Source organism: Taudactylus pleione, unplaced genomic scaffold (genome assembly GCF_031769625.1).
Source record: "Taudactylus pleione unplaced genomic scaffold, aTauple2 ptg000086l, whole genome shotgun sequence".
Lineage (NCBI taxonomy): Eukaryota > Metazoa > Chordata > Amphibia > Anura > Myobatrachidae > Taudactylus > Taudactylus pleione.
The window spans coordinates 14,131,683-14,154,361 of NW_028284488.1; the positions used below are offsets into that span (position 1 = coordinate 14,131,683).

Consider the following 22,679-nt stretch of genomic DNA (forward strand, 5'->3'; position numbering starts at 1 on the left):
TTATACTGTTGCATTTTGTAATTTGTTTTATAGTTACAAAACAAATTGGAATCCAAGACGTCTAAGAATTAGAAATAAGTAAATAAGTAGTTAATTTTGAAATATCACATCAGATCATATAGGTCACCAATATGGCTTATGCTTTATGGCTCATGAACTCACATCTTGATCACTGTGGACAGCCTGACTTTTTGGGGAAAATAATTAAAATGTAGACAGATTTCAGTCAAAGCCGGCCATCTTTGGTAGTGGTGTAGCTCAGCACTCAGAGGGCCTGATTCAGACCCGCTCACGAGCGCTGAGCGCTCGCAAGCGGGTCGATGGTGCCCTAGTGCGCATGCGCACGACAGAGGGAGCTCCGTCATGCGCATGCGCAAGACCCGCATAGCGACGGCCAGTCGTCGCTATGGGTCTCGCACCAAGGGGGGCGTGCTGTCGATGGTGAGTGACAGCACGACCCCTTTGGTGGGCGTGCCGGGGGCGTGGCTGCCCAGACGGAGGCGTTCCCATGGGAACACCTACTGTCTGGGTCCGGCCCCACTGACATCACTAGTGATGTCAGTGGGAGTGCTTTTGGCTCTGATAGAGCCAAAAGCACTCCTGGACTTGCGGCAGCGAGACCCTACCGCAGGGTCTCGTCGCAAGCCCGATGGTCGCAATGGTCTTGACCATCGCGACCATCTTTTTGGCCGCTCGCATAAGCTGTGGGTGGTCACCCACAGCTATGCGAGCGGCCGGGAGGCCGCTCCAATTTTAGGTAGGAGGGCCCTGAATCAGGCCCAGAGTCCCATTTATCATTCTATATTTGTGGATGTCCCCGAAAACACAAGTTTTTGAGGGTTAACCGCAAATATTTAGTATGCCCCAGATGTATTAAGGAGGCAGCCGCATCCCCCATAGGTTTCTATGGGGGGATACGATGCTGCCAGAGTTGCCAATATCCAGAATGCGATACATTCTTGATATTGGCCCCTGCAGCTAATGCCATCTAAAGATGTAGATGCCTATGGGCTACCACCCCCGGCAATGGCTGCTGCACATGTGCAGTCAGCGGGAGCGTACATGCGCAGCAGCCCCAACAGCTCCCTGGCACATCGCAGGGACGAGACCCTCTCCCTGCATGTGCCAGATAATATATCCCGGCGCTATGATAGCATCTTTTAATGTGATCATGGGCGGTACTGACCTGCACAGATCGCATTGCAAGTGTGATCATTAATAAATAGGTGCCTCAGTGTTTACCAACTAATTTTGTCTCAATTGGCCAACAAAATTGCCTTATGTGTGGCCAGATTACTGCAGCTTGTTTTAAGATTTTCAGATCACTTATTATCTGCTGAAAAATGTTGCTTGAACCGGTTTGCAAGTATTTAAGGCACAGTTCAAGAAACATTTCTGAGTTCACTAACCATGTCTACCAGCTAAAATTGTTATCCAGTCTGTATGGACAACAAGTAGAAAATAAAATATAAGAATTCTAAGAGCTGTATGTGTCAGGGATCACGGAGGAACAGCATTTAACACCAAACATAAATCAGTCTGGAATAAAGTATAGCTCAAATGTTCTACAGAGCTTTCTACAGTGTAATATATATCACATCTATAAGGATTGCACCTCCCGTCCTCCCCCTTTGTACCAGCTTCTAGAAATATTGCCATCTTCATATCTTTACTATTGTTTTATGTTCTGTTAGCCATAGGATATTATGGGCCTGATTCATCACGGATTGCAATTGCAACAGCGTACACAGATCTGCCGATAGTGCATACGCTCTGCAGTGCTCGTGTGCGCAGGTCAGGATTGCGTTAGCACTGCGATCAAAAAAGCAGATAGAAAGCCATCACAGACTTCAGTACTCACTGCGTGCGACAAGAATTTCTGAGACAGGTCAGATCTGCTGGAATTCTGCTTGACTCGATGTTACCGATGTGTACGTAGGACAGCGAGGTATTACGGATGCGAGAAAGCGTTAGTGGGCATCTCTATCCTGGCTGTGCAGTTGCAAACATTAGCATATTTTCACAGCAGAACTGCGTGCGTAATCGCAGCTGCGATAGCAATAGAGATCCGTAATGAATGAGACCCTATGTCCACAGTGTGATGTAAAAGTGAAGAAAACGTGCAATGAGGTTACATGTCATCCATGTATACACCATGATTTTGATCACTGGCCTAAAGCTGTAGGTGCAGTGGACAATATATATGAGGCACCGGAGTGAAAATGACCAATTTGCATGGTTATCTAAATAGCAGAAAAGAAACTGGAATTGAGGAAGGAGTAAATGTTTGACCCTTATATTCTAATACATTTCTACTTGTCACAATCCACTCTTGCAACAGAGCAGTAGCAATGTAACCACTTGGCCTCGTCATTTTGCCTCATGTTACTGCATCCTTCAGTCAGATAACTGTGCACACATCCTAACCTGGCTTTACAGCTCAGAGACACTTTAGCTACCAGTGAGACTTTCTGCAACGCATTAGTCTGCAATGACATGTACACTCCGCAAAGGCTTTATTTTCTACTGATCGGTAGACAACAGAAAGTGTACTACATTAAAGCTTTCATTTAAGCTAAAGATCACAGTAAAACCGAATACACACTTTCAATATGAAAGAAGATATCAGACATGTCTATGTATGCCTTTATATCCAACAAAATCCATTTGTTTGTTTGCTAGAAACTCGAACAGGGAAAAGTGTTTTGTTTTTTTCACCGCTACGATTGACTGTAGCTACTTAGAAAAATGGCTGCAAAAGCTACAAATTAGGAAACATTGTTTTCTATGGTAACCAATGTTTTTTGTTTGTTTTTTAACTTTTTCTGAAACCCCATGTTTTATATTATTATCTTAACAGTTCATATGGATTAAGTAACGCAAAATATAACGGAGGGTTCAGTTGGCATACTGGGCATAGAATGCTACTTTCACCCTTTCTATTTGGTGGCATAACTTGATGGCTGGGCCCAGTTTCAAGTCCATGCATTCTTGAACTGTGGGAAGAGTCAACAATAACAGCGCTTGTCCGTCAATGTCCTGAAAAAAACCCAAAAAACTGAATGTTTTAGTTTGTGTTAAAATAACCTCAATGTTTTCAATATAAAACTCTGCATTTACGACAGCACAAATGTCAGGAGTGTTAGTATGGAGCAATACATGACAGCAAACATCCCCCAAATTTAGAGGCCAGAAGACTACACCATATTTGTTGTGCCTAGTAGAGAACTGTAGAGTTGGGGAGGGTGTATGTGTGGGGGATATTGTAATGAGGTCACAATATGTTGCATAGTAAAACAACAGTATGTAACCTTATCTATAGCGTCGACCATAACAGACACACGAAACTCGATCACAGCTAATTTGCCACATAAGCTTTGCAACAATGTCACCACTCCACTTCATACGTAAATAAAGTAGAATCGATTACAGCATTAGTGAAGGCAAAATACACTTATCTATAAGGTTCACCTTATATAATAAGCTTGTTAAAAATAAATGCTTAGAGGTACATTTACTAAAGGTCAATTTTAATTGATTTTATTTTATTAAAAAACGATCGATCTAAATCGATCAGCGTCGATGTTGTGTTTCAGAGGATAAATCACACATTTACTAACAGACATTAGTGCATATTCGCTCGATCTATGTAAATATCGGCATTGCATAAATCTTGGAATCATACCCATAGAGTGTTATAAAAACAGAAGAGAAGTGGGCATTTCAGACTGTCAGCTTTGTCAGCACCCTCTTCACTGTTCCGATGGGGCAACTGTATTAAGCAGAGAGATTGCTGACACAATATGCAGGGAGTTCCTCATTTCCATATCTAGATTGGCACTGAGGGCTTTATTTAGAGGCGGCCTCGATGTTTGTCTAGTGCGCATGTGCACGAGGGAGCCGGCTCCTTCGTGCGCATGCGTGAGACCCGCTACGACCGACAGCGCCGGTCGTAGCGGGTCTCTTTCCAAAGGGGGCGAGCTGTCAATTTTGATTGACAGCTCGCCCCGTTTGGAAGGCGGGCTGGGGGGGTGGCAGCCCAAACGGAGGCGTTCCCATGGGAACGCCTGCCATTTGGGGGAGGCCCCACTGACATCACTAGTGATGTCAGTGGAGAGCTTCCGGCTCTGACGGAGCCAGAAGCTCTCCGGGGCTTACGACAAGTGAAACCCTACCCTAGGGTCTTGTCGTAAGCCCCGATGGTCGCGATGGTCAATGACCATCGCGACCATCACCCTAGCGGTCGTTAGAGCTGTGGGTGTTAACCCACAGCCTAACGACCGAAACAGAGGCGGCCGGTCAGGATGCAAGCGGCCGCCCAGTTTCTGAGCGACCGCTTGCATCCTCCGACCGCCTCTGAATGAGGGCCTGTGTGCTGCTGGACAATGGCAGGGATCCATGTCTTCCAAGCATTCTCGGAAATGCTGTATTGCAGCGTTTTCTCACAGGTAAACCATGTGACGCCCACCAATCAAGGCAAGCTGCACATAGAGGGTCTGACACATCTCACCATTATTAGCAGACAATGTATGCTTGATACAGGATACAAGAGCAGACGGTTCGCTCTATGCATGCACACTTCTCTACGTGAAATGGGTGTTTCTGGGTGGCACCTGGGCAGTTACCATGAAGATTCATGAAACAGATCTGTCTGGTGGGAGTGTGGTGAGCGTGCAGCCCAACTTTAATTTCATGCTTTTTAGGGGCATGCAGACAGGCTAGACGCCTGTTTCAGATGGACCTTTTGTACCCAGCAAAAATAGTGGGTTGTGCGATCATACACATGAAGAAGATACGCACATAGAAAGATGGATACTCGTATTAGCATAAGGTAGTAACCTGGCTGCTGCGGACATCCGCACTTACAGCTGCTTAGGTCCAACTCAGAATCAGGCTCAGGCTGCCAGCTATAATAAATCCACTATTAACACAAGCCTTTCACTTGTTGATGTGTTTGAAGACAGCTATTTAGGTTTTTAGTCTTTTACTATATCGAGAGTATTAGTATTTCAAATGAATAATCTATTAATGCAAGACTTCATAGTTTTAATATGGGATGAGTTTTAAATATAACCTACGTACCTGTTCTTGAAAGATTTTCGCTAAGGGAGCACAATCCGTGGATTTAATAAACGCTACTACATCAGTTACAGTCCATTGGAAAGGGTTAGTCTCTAGAACGAGGCAATCTTCTTCCTCCTGCTTTTTATCCTTCAAGAACAAAAGTCAGCAGATACAAAAAATTATTAGGAACACAAAAACATGTAATGCTATATCTGCAGTGAAAATGCTTCTCTCGTAATTCAGTTTAGTGTATACAGTATGTGTGAATTTGTATGGTATAAATTGTAGATTGTACACTCCATTGGGGCAAAAACTGGTGCAAATATTTCTATATATATATTAAATAAACTTCGCGGTTCTGGGGTCTGTCTGTTCGTTCGGGCTAATATCTTGAACCACTGGACGGATTTTGATGAGGTTTTCACTGTTTTATACAGCATTGGTCGAAAAAGGTTTAGGTGTATGAACCATTCATCTGTGACAAAAGGGAACCGAGCAGTGACTATTTTAGTGAAGCACCCTTGCATTGCAACATGGTTTGTTCAGGTACAGAGTTACTTGCTCTATCTTATTCCCAAATCTGAATTAGGCCCAGAGAGTGAGAGACAGCCTCCATCGAACCCATGAAGATGCCCTGATGCAGACACAGTAGCCAGGAAGGAGCCAGGGGACTCATAAATATCAGGAATTTAATAAAGCAAGCAACCATCGGAACACCATCAAATAATTTCCATTTGATGGTGGCAAACATCTGCCCGCCACCATCAAATGGTGAAAACACTAACATCAAGACATAAACATCGATGATTAGTAACCATCGGATTCTGATGTCCATCCCTACACTAAACCTGGAGGCCAACACTCCTCAACCGTGAAGTGCTCCCTCTTCAGTGTGATGTTTCCACTCAGCCACACACCCTTGGCTAACAGGAGGCGCCTCCCATGGAAGTCAATGCTGTTCTCGGCCAGGGGCACCATGGCGAAGAAGCTCGACAGGAAGCCCAGGAAATACAGAGTACATTGTGAGAAGAGGACATTGCTCATTACCATATTCAGCAGTTGGGGAGGGGTGTGCATGGAGGCTTCGGAAATATGCACAGGTGCCCCAGCCCCGGGAACATGCTGCAGATAATGCTTACGGTAGCTGCAATACAAATCTCATTGCATGATCCTCCTGCCCTTCCAAGCACAATCCCAGTGGCCGGGCCCCAGCCAGCTGTAGGGCAGCAGCAGGGGGGATTGTGCTGACACTGGTGAGATGCAGAGGGCAGGAGTGAGAAGCGTAGGGCAGCAGCAGGCGGATTGTGGTGACACTGGTGTGATGCAGAGGGCTGTGGTATGATGCAGGGGTAAAAAGCGGAAGTGGGAAGCAAGGGCCTGTGGTGAGATGCAAGGGGCTGTGGTGAAATATAGGATGCTCTAGTGAAATGCAGGGGGCAGTAGTGAGAAGTAGGAGACTGTTGTGAGATGCAGGGGGCAGGAGTAAAATGCAGAGGGTTGCTATGAAATGTAGGGGGCTGTGGTGAGATGAAATTGCTCCTGTGTGAAGCCGGAGAGGGTCGCTAGTTTTCTATAATGGGTTGCTTAATATATTGGAGATATGAATTAATTAATTTTGACAGATATATTCCACAGATTATCACATACCAATGTCTCCGATTGTTGAGGGACTCTGATACAACATTTTCATAACAAAAGAAAGAAATCTTACATTTTTCCCACTGGTTGTTTTGTCTTCTTGAACATAGGAGAGGGAGCGTGTTTTCCGTACTCTCCTTGCCCTCTCTGCTAGAGATGGTCTGTCAGATTCAATGCTGTTCCTCATCGTTACAGCTCTTCGTGGACGTACAGAGGGAACTTCAACTGAAGATGTGTCAGTATGATCATCACGTAGTTCAGAACTTGTTTCCTCACTTCCTGTGTCATCTTCCATGCCATCATTTTCAGCACTTTCCTGTAAACATTTTATAAAGTTATTTTTTAAATACACCACATAGATAAAAATAGAAGAACTTCATTTGTAGTTGTAAGGCCAATAAATAGAGCACCCCCAATGCGCATCCCTGAACAAATCAGAGACCGTAAAATGATCTACACGAGAGCAGATGTCCATTAATAATTTACTGATGGAGATAATTCTGACAACTAATAAGAACACACAATAAATGTGCAGACGATCCCAGCAACAGACATGGACTGCAACAGAGCAGTGTGGGCCAAATTAAAATTGGCATAACAATGAATGTATTTATTATTGGAGAGAGTAACCTATTAATAAAATTATTTATCAGTGGTGGAGTGTGATCTTTCAAAAATTCTCTAATTTCAGAGTGTGACCCAGCATTGCAAGCATATGTTTTGAGATGAAGTTGTAGGTATTTGGAAATTTCGGCTCAGTATCTTTCTAAGTATATTGGATGAAATGATGAAGAAATGAAATAAAAATTACATAATGCAGTCATTTACTTTTTACTGAACAGAACCCTGAATTATCCAGCGATCCATGTTCCCCATACCTCAGCTGACCCAACAGGACTGACATCAACCATTGTGGTGCGCCTCTTCTTTTGCACAAAAATAGATTTTCTCTTCTTTCTGCGTCTTGCTGGTTTGGCCTGAACGTCGTCCGCAGTGTGTTCTTTAATTGAAGGCTTAGATATCTTTTTACGCTTTCCATAGTAATAAGCTAAAGAAATAATAATGTTTAAAGTGAATAGATTTTCAATGAACATTGTTGTAACTACTTACTAACATCATAGAAATTAACAACTGTGTTCTAAAAGCATACATCAATAATTTACTGGACATGTAAAAATCTTAAAGATATAAGAAATGAAAATCAAGAAAGTCAAATAAAAAAGTTTATTTAAACTAATATAAATCAGATTAATGAAAGCAAAAATTTGATTGGTTGTTACATGTTTTCAGTCAAGGAATGCTTGTTCACATATTTGTGTACAGTATTGCAATATATGTGTTTTGCTGTTACACATTAAGGGGTATATTTACTAAAGTGCAGGTTTTTAGAAATGGAGATGTTGCCTATAGCAACCAATCAGATTCTACTTAACATTTATCTAACACCTACAGAAGATAATAGCTAGAAACTGATTGGACTTCTAAAAACCCGCACTTTAGTAAATATTATATAACCCTAAGGGGCCGATTGAGAGATGCACACAAGTCAGCCACAATTGCATCGCACTGTATGCATGGAACTAAATGTGAGTATCCAGCTGTATGCCAAGTTGGACGCATGTATGAGACTACACCGGCCCTATCCATCTGCTTGTTCAAACAGTAGTCATCATTATCTTATGCTTACACCATAATAACCGACTTCCTGGCTGCCCCCTCTGTGAGGAAGCAGCCAGGTCAGCTCCGCAGAGGAACGGGTTACAGGAAAATGGGCGGGCCGGTGGGCATGACCGTGCACGATTACCAGCATTATGAAGCTGGGGCATGCCAGTATGATGCACGTCAGTGCAAATTGCATCATCAGCCACCTGGACCACCCACTTTTGCTCGGGAAGTGGTGGGTGGGTGGCAGACAGCTCTGGGGGACTTGCCCACTCATCCAGTCGGCCAGGAGCACCATCCGATTTTCGGGAGCCTCATGGTTGGTCTGGGAGAGTAGGCAAGTATGGCTTGTACCAGCTCTATACATGGTGCAAGAGATCAGAATGAAAACAGAAAAATCTCTTTACCATAACTGTCAATTCTGTCGAGACTCAACATAGCATCCGTGCAAAGGCACCATGTCGCCCATTCACCCCCAAGTAGAGTTATGTATGATTCAGAATCACCCCAAGATGCCTACACTTGGCTACAGAGCATGAGCAGTGCTTGAAATTGCCAGACCTGCTCACAAAATGGATCTGCATGCATCTCTGAATCAGACCCTCTTTGTGCAGATAAATCATACTGTGTACATACAGGGAATAACTTTTAGAACTGTTGCAAAAAAATAGAATCGAATATATACAATAAAAAATTCACCCACTAGATGGCTGACTGTACTGACCACAAAAACCAACTAGTTACCCTAGCCCTAATGGTGGATTCAGACAGACACTCTGAATGTGCTTCCCCTGCTAGAAAATGCTAGTGTTTATAATGCACAAATCACTCTGCACTGACTCAATGAAAGACATTAATCGCCTATCAAATGGAAGCCATGAATCTGTGAAGACACTCCCGGGCAAACGACATTGAGCATACACACTGAACGATATCATTAATGATATCGTTCAGTGACGTCACCCTGCACCTCCCTGAACATGCAGTTCCTGACGATATTGTCAGATTGACCTGCATGTTCGGAAGACAACAAACATCGTGGACGACCATCGTCCATCGTTTTGAGCATACACACTGGACGATATGAATGATAACGATATCGTTATCGTCCATATTGTTCACTTTTATTGTCTAGTGTGTATATCCCCTTTACTCTAACTCACAATCACCAGGCCCCATAGGAAATATATTTCAGGGAAGAGTTGATGCGTATCTACTTATAGCACTGTAAGAAGGAAGCAATACCCAAACATCCATGTGGGTTGCTCTGGAGGTAGTTACGCCCCTGCTCATAGTGTGACAACACTGCTAATTGTTTGACTGTTACCTTACAAAAAAATATTTACTTTGTAATTCACTGTCAATTAAAAAAAAATAGGTTCCTTTGAGTCACTGTGACTTTGTAAGTTTGTTTCACCTGTCATAGAACTGGAGTTGATTCAAGAATAAATACCATTCTTTATACAAGGATGTGTTGTACTTTATGATTCTGGACATGTGTTGCAGCACTTACTGTATTTGGTTTTTGTCTGTACGGAGCAGTTTTCTGGGCAGCCATCAGTTACCAGCAATGAACTAACCAAATTGGGACAACATTCCAGCTTTGCACAGACTCTACGGCAGAAGTCTGCCACCTGGTCTGATGTGCGGACAATCTTCACTGTTGCCCTGTAAGTTTTTCCTTTGTATCTGGAGGGAATGTAAACATGAAATGATGAGCTTATATTCTCCACATTAGCACACCCGTGTGAAGTTCTCTTGAGACCTATTTTGACATGACAATGATTTTACATAATTTGCCAATTACATCCTCAATAAGCAGCTTACAAAGATCACATATGGCAATAAAAATGTTAAGAAAATAGATTCTGTAAAACTAGAATAATTTCAAATACAGTATATATTTTACACAGTGACGTGTGGTGAGGTCAATGGCTGGGGAGGCACACATGGAGATGGGTCTGAGTGCTGGGAGCCTGTCTCACCCCCTACTTACTGTAACTCTCCCCTCACTACACTAAGCTTCAGTGTCCATTGATTCTCCTACCTGCATCACTGTGTCTTCTCTTGCTGCTGCTCACTGAGCTCTGATCTCTAAACACTGCAGTGCACTTCCTGATCACATGACACATCCAAAGTGTCCATCAGTGCTCAAGGCACACACCCCATACTCATTAGCTATTTTTCTGTGCAGCTTGCTGCACATGGTGTGGCCCCGCCCCCAGCTCTGCAAGCAGTGTCTGACTATACAGAAGTGAGGCTGAGCTGTTGCTGCCTCATCTCTCGTTTCCCTGCAATCCCAAGGAGCTCCACAAAGCTAGTGAGTATTAACTATAAAAGTTATTACAATAAACAAAGATGTTTATAAGTTATAAATATCTTCTTTGTAATATTCTAATCATTTTTATATCAAATCTCAGGAGTACGACAGAGGAGGCTCTGCCTCCCCTGCCTACACGTCCCGGCTTTTACACAGCAACAATCACCTGAAATGACTTCCCACCAAACCAAATACATAGAAATAACATATATTACACATATTATTTAAAATATAAGACAGTGTTATGGTTCCTCTCTCTAACAAATGTATTTAGTCAGGGATATAAATACCGACCAGGGTTTGGCATGCACACAGTTGTCTTTATTCCACTTCCCCTGGTGTTTTTAGGGGTGTGATGTAGCAAATGTGGTTTACAGCCTAGTGTCACCTATAACTAGTTTACATATGAAAACCTGCCTGAGAATGTAACATGAAAACCTGCCTGAGAATGTGAGGAAGAGAGCATACTCTAAACAATATGTTATCACTCCAAACCAAGCGTCATTTTGTGCGGCTCTTTCCTTTGAAATGTTTCTTATTCGCAAAGTGATGCAACTTTGATGCACAAGCAGCTTGTGCTATGTAAAATGATATGCTGCATACCTATATTGTGTGTGCAAATGTGGGTGCATCTGCATGTGAAATACAGATACACCCGCTGTTGTACACAGAACATAGGCATACTGCATATCATTTTAATCAGCAGAAGCTGCTTGTGCATTCTCTTTGCATAATTTTTCAAGGGAAAAATTTGCATGACATGACGTTCTACGCGACAGAGCCACGTCATGGCATGGCGCGATTAGAAGGGCTGTGTAATGTGCAAGGAGGCTAAATGTATGTGGACACATCTGTAAGAACGCAATTTAATGAAATAATAACACTGGGATATATGTGTGGTTAAAATAAGTAATTTACTGATTAAGAGTCACTGTGATATCTGACTACAAATCGTATTTATAGTGTCCCTAGTGTCTCTAGGATGATTGTCGTCTGGATCCCTAGGCAGGGAAGCCTGATTGATTGGTGGGGACACACATCAATCAGACAGCAACAGTGTACCATATTCAGCCTGTGAGCTGGTACCGGAGTAGTGGTGTCCGGCGTCCTGCGGACAATTACCAGTGCTGCCTTTCTTGTCCCGATTCATGGAGGATGGGGGGAGCTGAATGGTTCTGAAATTACCAGTTTGTCTCTTCAAAATCTGTAGTTAATTGTGATTGGTTTGGTCTGTTTGAAAAATCCAATTGGTCAATGACTGTCATATATGTTTGGTTATCAGGCAGCTGCACTGAATACAAGCCATGTATGCTTGGCCATCTTCCAGAAGTATGGTTACATGAACAGATCTTCCAGTTTATTCCCAGTCATATGGGTCAGCAACATGAGTGCAAAGCTTCTTACTATTATGGTGAAAAATCCCATGTCATTCAACATGGTACATGTATGGACCCACAGACTGCTGCACCAGTTTGATAGCAGTCTCACATCATTAGTTTGTGATGGTGGGGACTCTGCTATTACCAATATATCAGTCTGGTGACAGTGAATAATGCTTAGTTTGCGGCTACAATGCCCTCCTCATATCATGGCACTGTGTCTCTCACTGCCCCTTAACATTTCAAGGATGTGATCACAACTTAAAGCCAACCTCTGCCCACTTCAAACAAAGGATATCATGAATTAATAACAGTTGAACAATGTATGCAATAAGATGCTTATGCCAGGTACACACTAGACGAATTGTCATCCGATCCTGCTAATCAGGCTAACACATCAGGCACATCGTTTAGTGTGTACGCACTATGGGCGCCCCTGCTGGCCGACATTGGGATCGTTCCATCGTCCGTGCATGCAGCTGCCGGCAAGGTTACTAGTGCCGGTTTATCGTGACCATCGGGCTTGCGAGGAGACCCTTGTAGTAGGGTCTCGGCTCCCGCAAGCCCGAGTGGACTTCCTGCTCTAATAGAGCAGGAAGTCCACTACTGACATCACGAGTGATGTCAGTAGGGCCGCCCACAAACGCCAGGCGTTCCTAAGGGAACGCCTGCGTTTGTGCAGCCACCCACCCCTCCCCGCCTACAAAACGGGGCGAGTTGTCAATCAACATCGACAGCTGCCCTGTCTTGTAGCGAGACCCGTTGCGACGGAGCTGCCATCGCAGTACGGGTCTCGCACATGCGCACGCCGGAGGCGGCGCATGCGCAGTCGGGGACCATCGACCCACTTGCGAGCACTGTGCGCTCACTAGCGGATCTGAATCAGGCCCTAAGTAAATTGTGCCTCAAGTACTTCACTAATTCCTATTTAATTGATAGATTACAGACAGTATTATCATTTATGGTGCAGCCAACATCATTACTCTCTATAGTATTTGAAGGGTCACCTTAAAGCAGACAATTTATTGTCCATATTATTTAATCATAAATGTGATATGAACAGTTGCAATTTCCCTTAATAATATGAAACTTGTATCAAACAAAACCCTGTTTTAAGCTTGTAATGAATGACATACAGTATAGAAAGAACATTGGCAGGCAATTGTGTGTTTATGCTCTGACTATGTTAGTTAATCAGATGACATAGTCTACCTGTTTGTCCAAATCATGTTTTCATATTGCATTAGCATGCATTCAATTCAATTTCATTGTACCTGTTATGACATTCAACTTGAATGTCTTTCACAATATGCCTATACTGTGTGATCAACCACACCAGCATTCATTATCACTGCAGATGATGTTGTGTCAACAAAATACTCTGTAAGATATTGTGTGTATTAACTTCTTGTGAAACATCTAATAAGACATTCCCGTGGGTGTGAATCAATTCTGGATATTAGTCATTAGTTTGTGTATTTAGTTATTTCCAGAGAGTTGTTGCCGTAACTTATTACCGTATATACTCGAGTTTAAGTCGACCTGAATATAAGCCGAGGTACCTACTTTTATCACAAAAAACTGGGAAAACTTATTGACTCGAGTATAAGCCTAGGGTGGGAAATGGCAGCAGCTGGTAGTGCCCCCAGTAGTAATTCCTCCTGGTAGTGCCCCCAGTGGTAATCCCCCCTTTCAGTGCCTCCAGTAGTAATCCCCCCCTGGTAGTGCCCACAGTGGTAATCCCTCCCTTTTAGTGCCCCCAGTAGTAATCCCCCCCTGGTAGTACCCCCAGTGGTAATCCCCCCTTTTAGTGTCCCCTGTAGTAATCCCCCCGTGGTAGTGCCACCTGTGGTAATCCCCCCCTGGTAGTTCCCCCAGTGGTAATCCCCCCTTTTAGTGCCCCCTGTAGTAATCACCCCCTGGTAGTGCCCCCTGTAGTAATCGCCCCCTGGTAGTGCCCCCAGTAGTCCCCCCCACCCCAGTAGAGAGAGACGTAATAAGAATAAAAAAAAAAAATCACTTACCTGAAACTCCCGCTCCTGGTCCCGCCGCTAACAGCTCCTCCGGCCGCTTTGCATGGGAGAGACGTCATTACTCATGACGACGTCTTTCCCATTACCCACTGCGGGAGCCGGAAGATGGCTCCCGCAGTGGGAGCAGCAGCAGCCGCTGAGAGTCTGACAGCCTCTCAGCGGCTGCTGATTACAGCAAACACACAGCTGCCGGCTCCAGCGGCTGTGTGTTTGTGCTGTGTAGTGCTGACCGAACTCAGTCCGGTCAGTGCTACACTTCACTCGAGTATAAGCCGAGGGGGTACTTTTTCAGCACAAAAAATGTGCTGAAAAACTTGGCTTATACTCGAGTGTATATGGTAGATTTCCTATAGATGGTTTTATTACTGTTTTGTTCCAAACTGTAAAGTGCAATTGAATATGTTGGCGTTATATATGTTTCTATTAATAATAATAATAATAATAGTTCCTGTAACTCTGACTACACTAGTCTGATAAAATCTGATTGGCTGCCATTTCTTTAGCTGACCCCAATTTTTGCATGCAAGGAGCATAACTGACAACAATCCAACTTTGGGACACAGTCACCCACCACAAAAAAAGTGTTCAGGACACAAATTCTAAAATTGTCATTATATGATAGACAGGAGATGGTGTATAATGAAAGGTTCATCTTCACTTATGAGGGAGATTTCTCAAATCTTGGAGAGAGATGAAATCGAGAGAGATAAAGGGCTTGATTCGGAGAAGGATGCAATGCCGATGATTACACAGTTAAACGATTATCGGTGGTCTGCATATGCGCCTGTTGTACTTGTACTGTGCATGCCTTAAGTTTCATTACTGATGTTGCTCGCAGTGTGAATTTATTCACAAAGTGATTGACAGGCAGGGACCATTTGTGGGCGACAATAGGTGTGGCGACTCAAACACAGGCATGTGACAACAGTTTTTAGGGCATGTTTCAGTCTATGACTGCGATCCCCTGCGCAGTAAAAATGGTTCCGGTGTCTTCGTTCCCGTAGCCATTCTTCGCAACAATAGGGTTACTCAGAAGGCCGACTGTTCACCGTATTTGTAAGCAGTTGTTTGTATTTGCAAAGCCTCCCGTGGGCATCTCAATACAAATTCCGGAGGCTGCGACATTTGCATATTTTCGCACAGTCGCTGCATACAAATTGTCAGCTGCGGCGGCATTAGCATACATCTTTGAATCAGGCTCAAAATACCAACCAATCAGCTTTTGGCATTTTAAAGGCAGTGCTAGAAAAATGACAGTTAGAAGCTGATTGGTTGCTACGAGCAACCTCTCCACTTCTCTCCAAGATATGATAAATCTCCCCCTATAGGTTATGGAGCCAGTTGTGTAATGCTTGGTTGTCAAGTAACACACCTCATTGGCAGAATATGATCGAGCAGATGGAAGTGGCAGGTAAGGTTAAGGATATTTGCCATTAATAAAATATTTGAGCACCAGGTTGTCAACCATTGAAAATATATGTATTAATATTCCAAAACTGCATTGACTACATACATTTTACTGACATATTAGCTATGTAATTCTAACATTTCAGAAAATTTAAATAATTCCATTTAGAGGACAATAGACAAATGGTGTCAGATTGAAAATAAGGTATTCACAACTCTACTGTTGCCTATAAACGCCCTAGCAGCTGATGACATGGAGTTAACATTTTGGTCAGCTTTTATTGGTGTAAGATGAAAGGAACGGATAGCTACCAGTAAATCCATTTGACTAATGCAAGTTAATTCCCAACGATATTTGCATGAGCCAAATGTCCAATCAACAACAACAAATAAATAAATAAAGGTATCCAACTCCTTTCTAATAAGACTTGCAAATGCCCTGACAGCAAGGTGGTGGTGCAGCTGACTCCAGTGGGGTGAAATCAGTGGAACCATTGTATTGGAGAGGTGCGCACCTCAACAACAAATTGCACATGGCCCCAGGGCTGCCTTTCTTTCCATCAAACAACAAAGTCCAAAACATTTGCAGATTGGGAGGGAGGGAAAATACTATAATCCCTAGGTCACTCCCCAAAGGTTCACACCTCTCCTTTCAATGGGACCAAGCAATACCAACTAAACAGGGTCTTGCAGTTTATTTAGTTCTCAATTTTTCAAGCCATTGAAGTGGTATATGTAATGTGTAATTTTGTGGTATCAAAAGGCTGTTGTACTTTATTAATGTCTATTTGTTTTTGTTTTTTACATTTTGGCCAGAGGTTCCAAAACGCGGTCCTCAAGGCACCCCAACAGTTTAGGTTATAGAGCTATCCATGGTTGAGCACAGGTGGATAAATCAAATTGACTGAGGTACTAATTAAGTCATCTGTGGACAAGCATGGATATACTTAAACCTGAACTGTTAGGAAACCTTTAGGACAGAATTTGGGAACCTCTGAGATAGGTCAAAAAATGTATGATGATTGACGATGTGGAAACATATGATTCAACATTCACCTTTACTAAAATAAGGGGACTATATGGCGCGTCACGGACTTTGCACCTTAGCAATGCCAAGCATGTTGTTTCCCTTATATATGCATCTTAGTTGCATCACTAATGCAACAAAGGTACAATAAAAGGGTACACAGACTACTGCAGCTGACATTACATGTACTCCTGTGTGCGACTAGGTTGCAAATCTGGGTACAAAAGGCAAAACACATTGCGCAATTGCCTCATGCACTGTATCATTATGCTCAATCTGCGACTTTATGCACACTGTGGCCCTGATTCAGAGCTGCTCGCTCTCACTCGCAGGGCTTGTTGGCATGTTTTTTTTTTTGGTCTCCAGCCGCTCGCAAAGCTGTGGGTGACCACCCACAGCTTGTGCGAGCGGCCAGGAGACCATCGCGATAATCGCGACCATCGGCCTTGCAACGAGACCCTGGGGTAGGGCCTAGCTGCCGCAAGGCCGAGTGGACTTCCTGCTCTAACAGAGCAGGAAGTCCACTGCTGACATCAATAGTTATGTCAGTTGGACCGCCCAACAAACGCCCGGCATTCCTAAGGGAACTCACCCACAAAACGGGGCGAGCTGTCACTCACCATCGACAGCAGCCGCGTTTTGTTTGTTGTGAGACCCGTAGCGACTGACCTTCAGTCGTTCAGCGGGGCTCGCGCACCCGGGTGCGGCGCATGTGCAGTGCACAATCATCGAGCTGCTTGCGAGCGCACAGCGATTGCGAGTGGCTCTGAATGAGCTTCTGTATATCAATTCCTGTGTGACAAAAGTACCAATCTAGAGTCCCTGGTACACTGTGGGCGTCTTTATGATGCGACTAAGATGCACAATTGTGGGAAAAAGTGCACATCCCAACTTGGCCACGTGGTTTAAGCTCACATTAGTATGTAATATTGATAGAAAGACATCCAATAGTACCATGTTTTTTTCTTTTGTAGTACTAGCAGGTATGAATAGATAATGCACTATAAAGTAGTACCCTAGCTGCCCTGAATTACTGTTTTAATTTTTTTGTAAACACAATAAAGTGAGCAGCAGATTTAACTGAAATGACCACTTCAGGGCTTAGTAAATGATCTCTTTAGTGTTGCTAGGAGATTAGAATTTATTGTATAAACCCTGCCCAGATGATAATCTCTTTATAGCTGCCAGTGTGACTCAGTAAAAATGATTTAGAATCTGTTATTTCAAAATAAAATCGAGAATTATTTTATTTGTTGTTTATGTACACATGAAATATACAGTGAATCCTCAATGTTGAGTCCAGTCATTGCAATTGAAAAGGTAAAAATAAAAATTTAGCTATAATCTCAATATTGCTATAGCTATAAAAGCTATAGCTATAATCTCAATATTGGCTTGAATATTTTTGGGCAATATAAACATGATTATTAGCTATTTTTACCTTTCACAGCTATTCTGCAAAAATCCTTTCAGGCACAGCACTTGCTTAAACAGGCTGTCCCTACAAAGTCCTTGCTGGCATTCATTTCGTCCAGCTAAAAAGGATTTCACCCCTATCCTCTATTGCGCATGCAATTTTCACCCCTATCCTCTATTGCTCAGTTCGGGCATGGTGCAGCAAGTAAAAATGAGATCTTATTATACGTGAGTATCTATATATATATATATATATATATATATATATAAACATACACAGCAGCGGCTCCTACACTCTTGAGCAAGAGGGACTACCACTGCCTGCACTACAGATCGGAGAGGAAGAGACACTGTAGGGCCAGCTGGGTGGCCAGATCCCAGTGCCTGTGCAATGGATCTGGCAGGTGCCATGACAAGCATATGGCCACATGCAGTGGTGGGACTATGTGATTGGCAGGTAATGCTTCCAATGGGAAGCTACTGCCAGTCAGTGTAGCCAGTGCAGTCACGGACTGCAACTTGCTCACTGAAGTTACCCTAGGTAAAATCCGCCACTGGTAAGAAATAAGAATTTTCTTCAGATGGAGTTATATAAGGTAAGCAGTTAGGGATTTTCTTAACTTTTCTGCTTGCAGCATAGCATAACATGTTGAGTGCTGTAGAGAGCAAAGGCTTGCTCTCTACAATGCGATGATGTATGAGTCGGGCATTAATAATTGCGTTATCTTCTCTGTTAAGCCTTTCCTACATAGCTGTGATACTCAAAATATGCGGAAACTTTAATATCCACATGATATAAGTAATCTGCTTGCTAAATAGGGTCCAATGTATTTATTTAGTCATCAATATACCTTATGTTATATACTATACAAGCATGTAGAAAAGTGAGCAAATACCATAAATCTGTCATCACTCCTGTACAGTTATATGTCTTCTATAAAATATATTTAATTAACTGACTGGTTTTAAAAAAATGTATCATAAAATTTACTGCTGACATGGTTTCATTAGGGTGTCAGTGAGAGTCATCTATACATCTATAAAATGATACAGCAAACAAAGGATTACACATGAGTAAATCACAGACAGGGCTGGATAACAGGCATTTTAGAATAGTGTGATTGTCACAATAGGAAATCGCTCCGTTCTAAAAATAAAAGTAAATGATGACTCAGCGTAACATGCACTTCATCAGCAACATTTCCATGGTGTATGGACAGTGTTCCCCAATCACCTTAGTGTTAACCCTGACTGAGCATTTTCCAGCTTATCTTCTCTTTAGAATTCCATGGCTTCCTGGTCAAAAGATTGCTGTGTTATAAAACGCCTGTGTGACACTGCCTATTAAATGATATGACCCAGAAACACCTACTGTATTAGGAAATAACATTATTAACAGTAATCAGAGGTGTTTAATTAAGAATCGGTCATGGCAAATTACTTTAATTAGCATACTGCATGTTTGACAAGTTCTTTACTAAATACAGTCTAAATGACAATACACAATAAAGCATAATAGCTGTCTACTCAAGCAACCAGCATTCACAGGTTGCAGAGTGTTAACGCCTTCCAATCATCTCCCATAGACATTTTATGCTGTATCTCATGCTTTATTTTTTTTACTTGACTGTAAAGGTGGGTACACACCTAAGCGATATATCTGCAGATCAAGTGGTCGTTCTTACACACTGAACAACCATCATCTGCATGCAGCAGCGGGTCCCAGCGGCTGGGGGGTGGGCGTGTTCCGCCCACCTCCCAGCGGCTGCCGCTGTGTATGTACGGTCTGCAGACCACCCGAACACACCTGCCAATGGACAGATATGTCTGCAGACATATCTGTCCATCGGCTGTGTAGCGCAGCCAATGCAATATGTCTGAACGACGTCGTTCACAGACATATCTCTGGTACACACTGGCAGACGTGCAGCAGATATATTGGCCGATCAATTGATCGGCCAATATATCTGTAAGAGTGTACAAAGCATTAACCCGGTGTCACTATGGCGCATTGAACACCAGCAATACATCAGCTGTAAATGTATGTTGTTATGGAAACCCTAGTGTGTATGTGTGTCTATGTGATAGGGAGTATAGATTGTAAGCTCCACTGGGGCAGGGACTGGATTCAACGTGTCAACACAAAGCGATTTCAGTGCTAAAAATAGCACATTTTGTGCTGAAAAAGCATTGGCATTTAGGGGTCCATACATCATCACTTCATTTCTACAAAAACAGATGAAATTTACCATTTCCACCTACTTTTGTAGAAATTAAAGGATTGGGGCTATTTATTATAAAGGTAATGCAGGAGATATCACTGATATCTCCTGCTTACCTTTCAGCCCTGATCTGTCCTGCATTCCCTGATACACTAGTATGGGGACCTAAATTCATCAAGCTTTCGGAGTTTGACTGCGGGAGTATTTGCCATCATCAGATGGCGATTGCTCCCGCACCCCGGTCCTTCCCTATTGGAAGAAGTCCCGGGTTGCGAAGAGGTATCCTTTTGGACCCCTCTGTCCGTGTCCGGCTCTTTCCTCCAGACGCTGGGGCTTTGTGTGCCTTCATTAGCCCAGTTTATACAGGCGCACTAGCACTGCAGAGTCAGACTCAGCAGTGCTAAGTTTCACTGCTGCGGATGTAGCAGTGAAGGAGATTGCGGAGACAGTTGATTTATGGATCCACTGTCTCCATACTGGAGCAATGTTGAATTGCTTCGGTGAATATGTATCAAACACTGCTACTTGCAGTGAGTTTAATACTTAATTATAGAGGACTGCCCGATCACCAATAATTAACATGAATGGACCCCTTAAAGTTGTACCAGTGTGACACCATACTGAATTTCACTGAAGCTGAGCTCAAATACATTATTCCTGATTTGGAAAAATACTGCACAGTACATTATAGTGATGGACAACATTAGTGTTTTACAGATGCACAAATCCAGTAGAATTAAAATTGCAAAAGTTACAGTAACCTAAAACATAAACATGTATGTAACATCCATATATAAGCAGAGCTATGATGGCTCATTGCTGTGTCTTTATGTGAATATTTGTATATGAGATGTAGTCCGAGACAATAATCTTTAAATCCTTGTTCAGTATGGAAATCAAGATAAAAATCAAGATACAATGCATTTCTCTACAACAGCTTCTTCTTCCTTTCCCTGAATGGCTTGTCCTGTGGAATAAGAGCACTTGAATGAGAGGTACTAAGAAACATACCAGCAGGCTACTGATAGAGTGAGATATCTAGTTGACATTTCCTGGATTCAGGAAGTCAGTTCTGTACTTGAGAAACAAAATTGTCAGCTGCTGCTTAAATATAATTTGTCAGAATGCCTCTATTTCGTTTGAGTGTATTCAATCTACCCACAAAATACTGAACAGACTGAATTCAATAGTACAAATCTTTTCATGCGTTCGTACTTCAACAATCATGTAGGTATATGAATGTTATATGTTCTCACACATGCCACTATATCACAGTTGATATCTGGCAATTGGTTAGATATCAAAGTACACGATGCCTATTAATGTTTCCACCCAAGTTGTTAGGATGTTTATTGGGTGGTATAGTAAATGCAGTTGGAAGATGACCATAATCTGCCAGTGTGTACTTGTATTAAGTGTACAGCCACTTGCAAATCACACTAGCAGTATGTATTGGAGCCAAAAATGGCATGGTTGTCCAGCCTGGGGTGCCAGACAGTTGGATGACATTCAATTCACCTACCCATGTGAATGGCCAAAATGAATGATGATACTGTTGCTTTATCATCCTGTCAATAGCAATATTAACTTGTACTTACATGACAGACTTTGGGTATGTTTACAGGGGGCAAACATGATTTGCAAGAGGGTTCCTTATATATTCCCTGAGGAAGTATGTTTCCAAATTATATGGATTGGATGATCCTTTTTTTGTCACCAAGGAAGACTCTACACCACATTTTCAGTTATCTATTGGGCATTCAAGATAAGGACCTGGGTGAACCACTCTGTTTTACTTTTATGCTTTGTGTCAAGTTTTTATTTATAAACTAAGTCCTGTATTGGTGAATTGTAATCTTTAGCACACCATTATCTTAATTTTATTAAATAAGCTTCACAAATTTGACTTTTATATATATACACTACTGTTCAAAAGTTTGGGGTCACTTAGAAATTTCCTTATTTTTTAAAGAACAGCACTGTTTTTTTCACTGAAGATAACATTAAATTAATCAGAAATACACTCTATACATTGTTAATGTGGTAAATGACTATACTAGCTGCAAACGTCTGATTTTTAAAGGAATATCTACATAGGTGTATAGAGGCCCATTTCCAGCAACCATCACTCCAGTGTTCTAATGGTACATTGTGTTTGCTAAGCGCGTTAGAAGACTAATGGATGATTTGAAAACCCTTGTGCAATTATGTTAGTACAGCTGAAAATGGGTTTTCTCGTTAGAGAAGCTATAAAACTGTCCTTCCTTTGAGCTAGTTGAGTATCTGGAGCATCACATTTGTGGGTTCGATTATACTCTCCAAATGGCCAGAAAAAGAGAACTTTCATGTGAAACTCGACAGTCTATTCTTGTTCTTAGAAATGAAGGCTATTCCATGTGAGAAATTGCCAAGAAACTGAACATTTCCTACAACGGTGTGTACTACTCCCTTCAGAGAACAGCACAAACAGGCTCTAACCAGAGTAGAAAGAGAAGTGGGAGGCCCCGGTAC

The 22,679-nt window shown here is 42.6% G+C and overlaps 1 protein-coding gene across 1 annotated transcript in view; it reads right to left on the reverse strand.

The window, feature by feature from the left end:
• Positions 1–2,898: 2,898 nt before the first annotated feature.
• SFMBT2 (Scm like with four mbt domains 2) overlaps positions 2,899–22,679 on the reverse strand; it is a 175,882-nt gene continuing 156,101 nt past the window's right edge. The window contains exons 17-21 of the mRNA XM_088468906.1: positions 9,878–10,053; positions 7,581–7,750; positions 6,776–7,018; positions 5,083–5,211; positions 2,899–3,039 (exon numbers count right to left, since the gene is read on the reverse strand). Coding sequence (XP_088325032.1) covers positions 2,899–3,039; positions 5,083–5,211; positions 6,776–7,018; positions 7,581–7,750; positions 9,878–10,053 — 859 coding nt within the window. The remainder of the gene's footprint in view (positions 3,040–5,082; positions 5,212–6,775; positions 7,019–7,580; positions 7,751–9,877; positions 10,054–22,679) is intronic.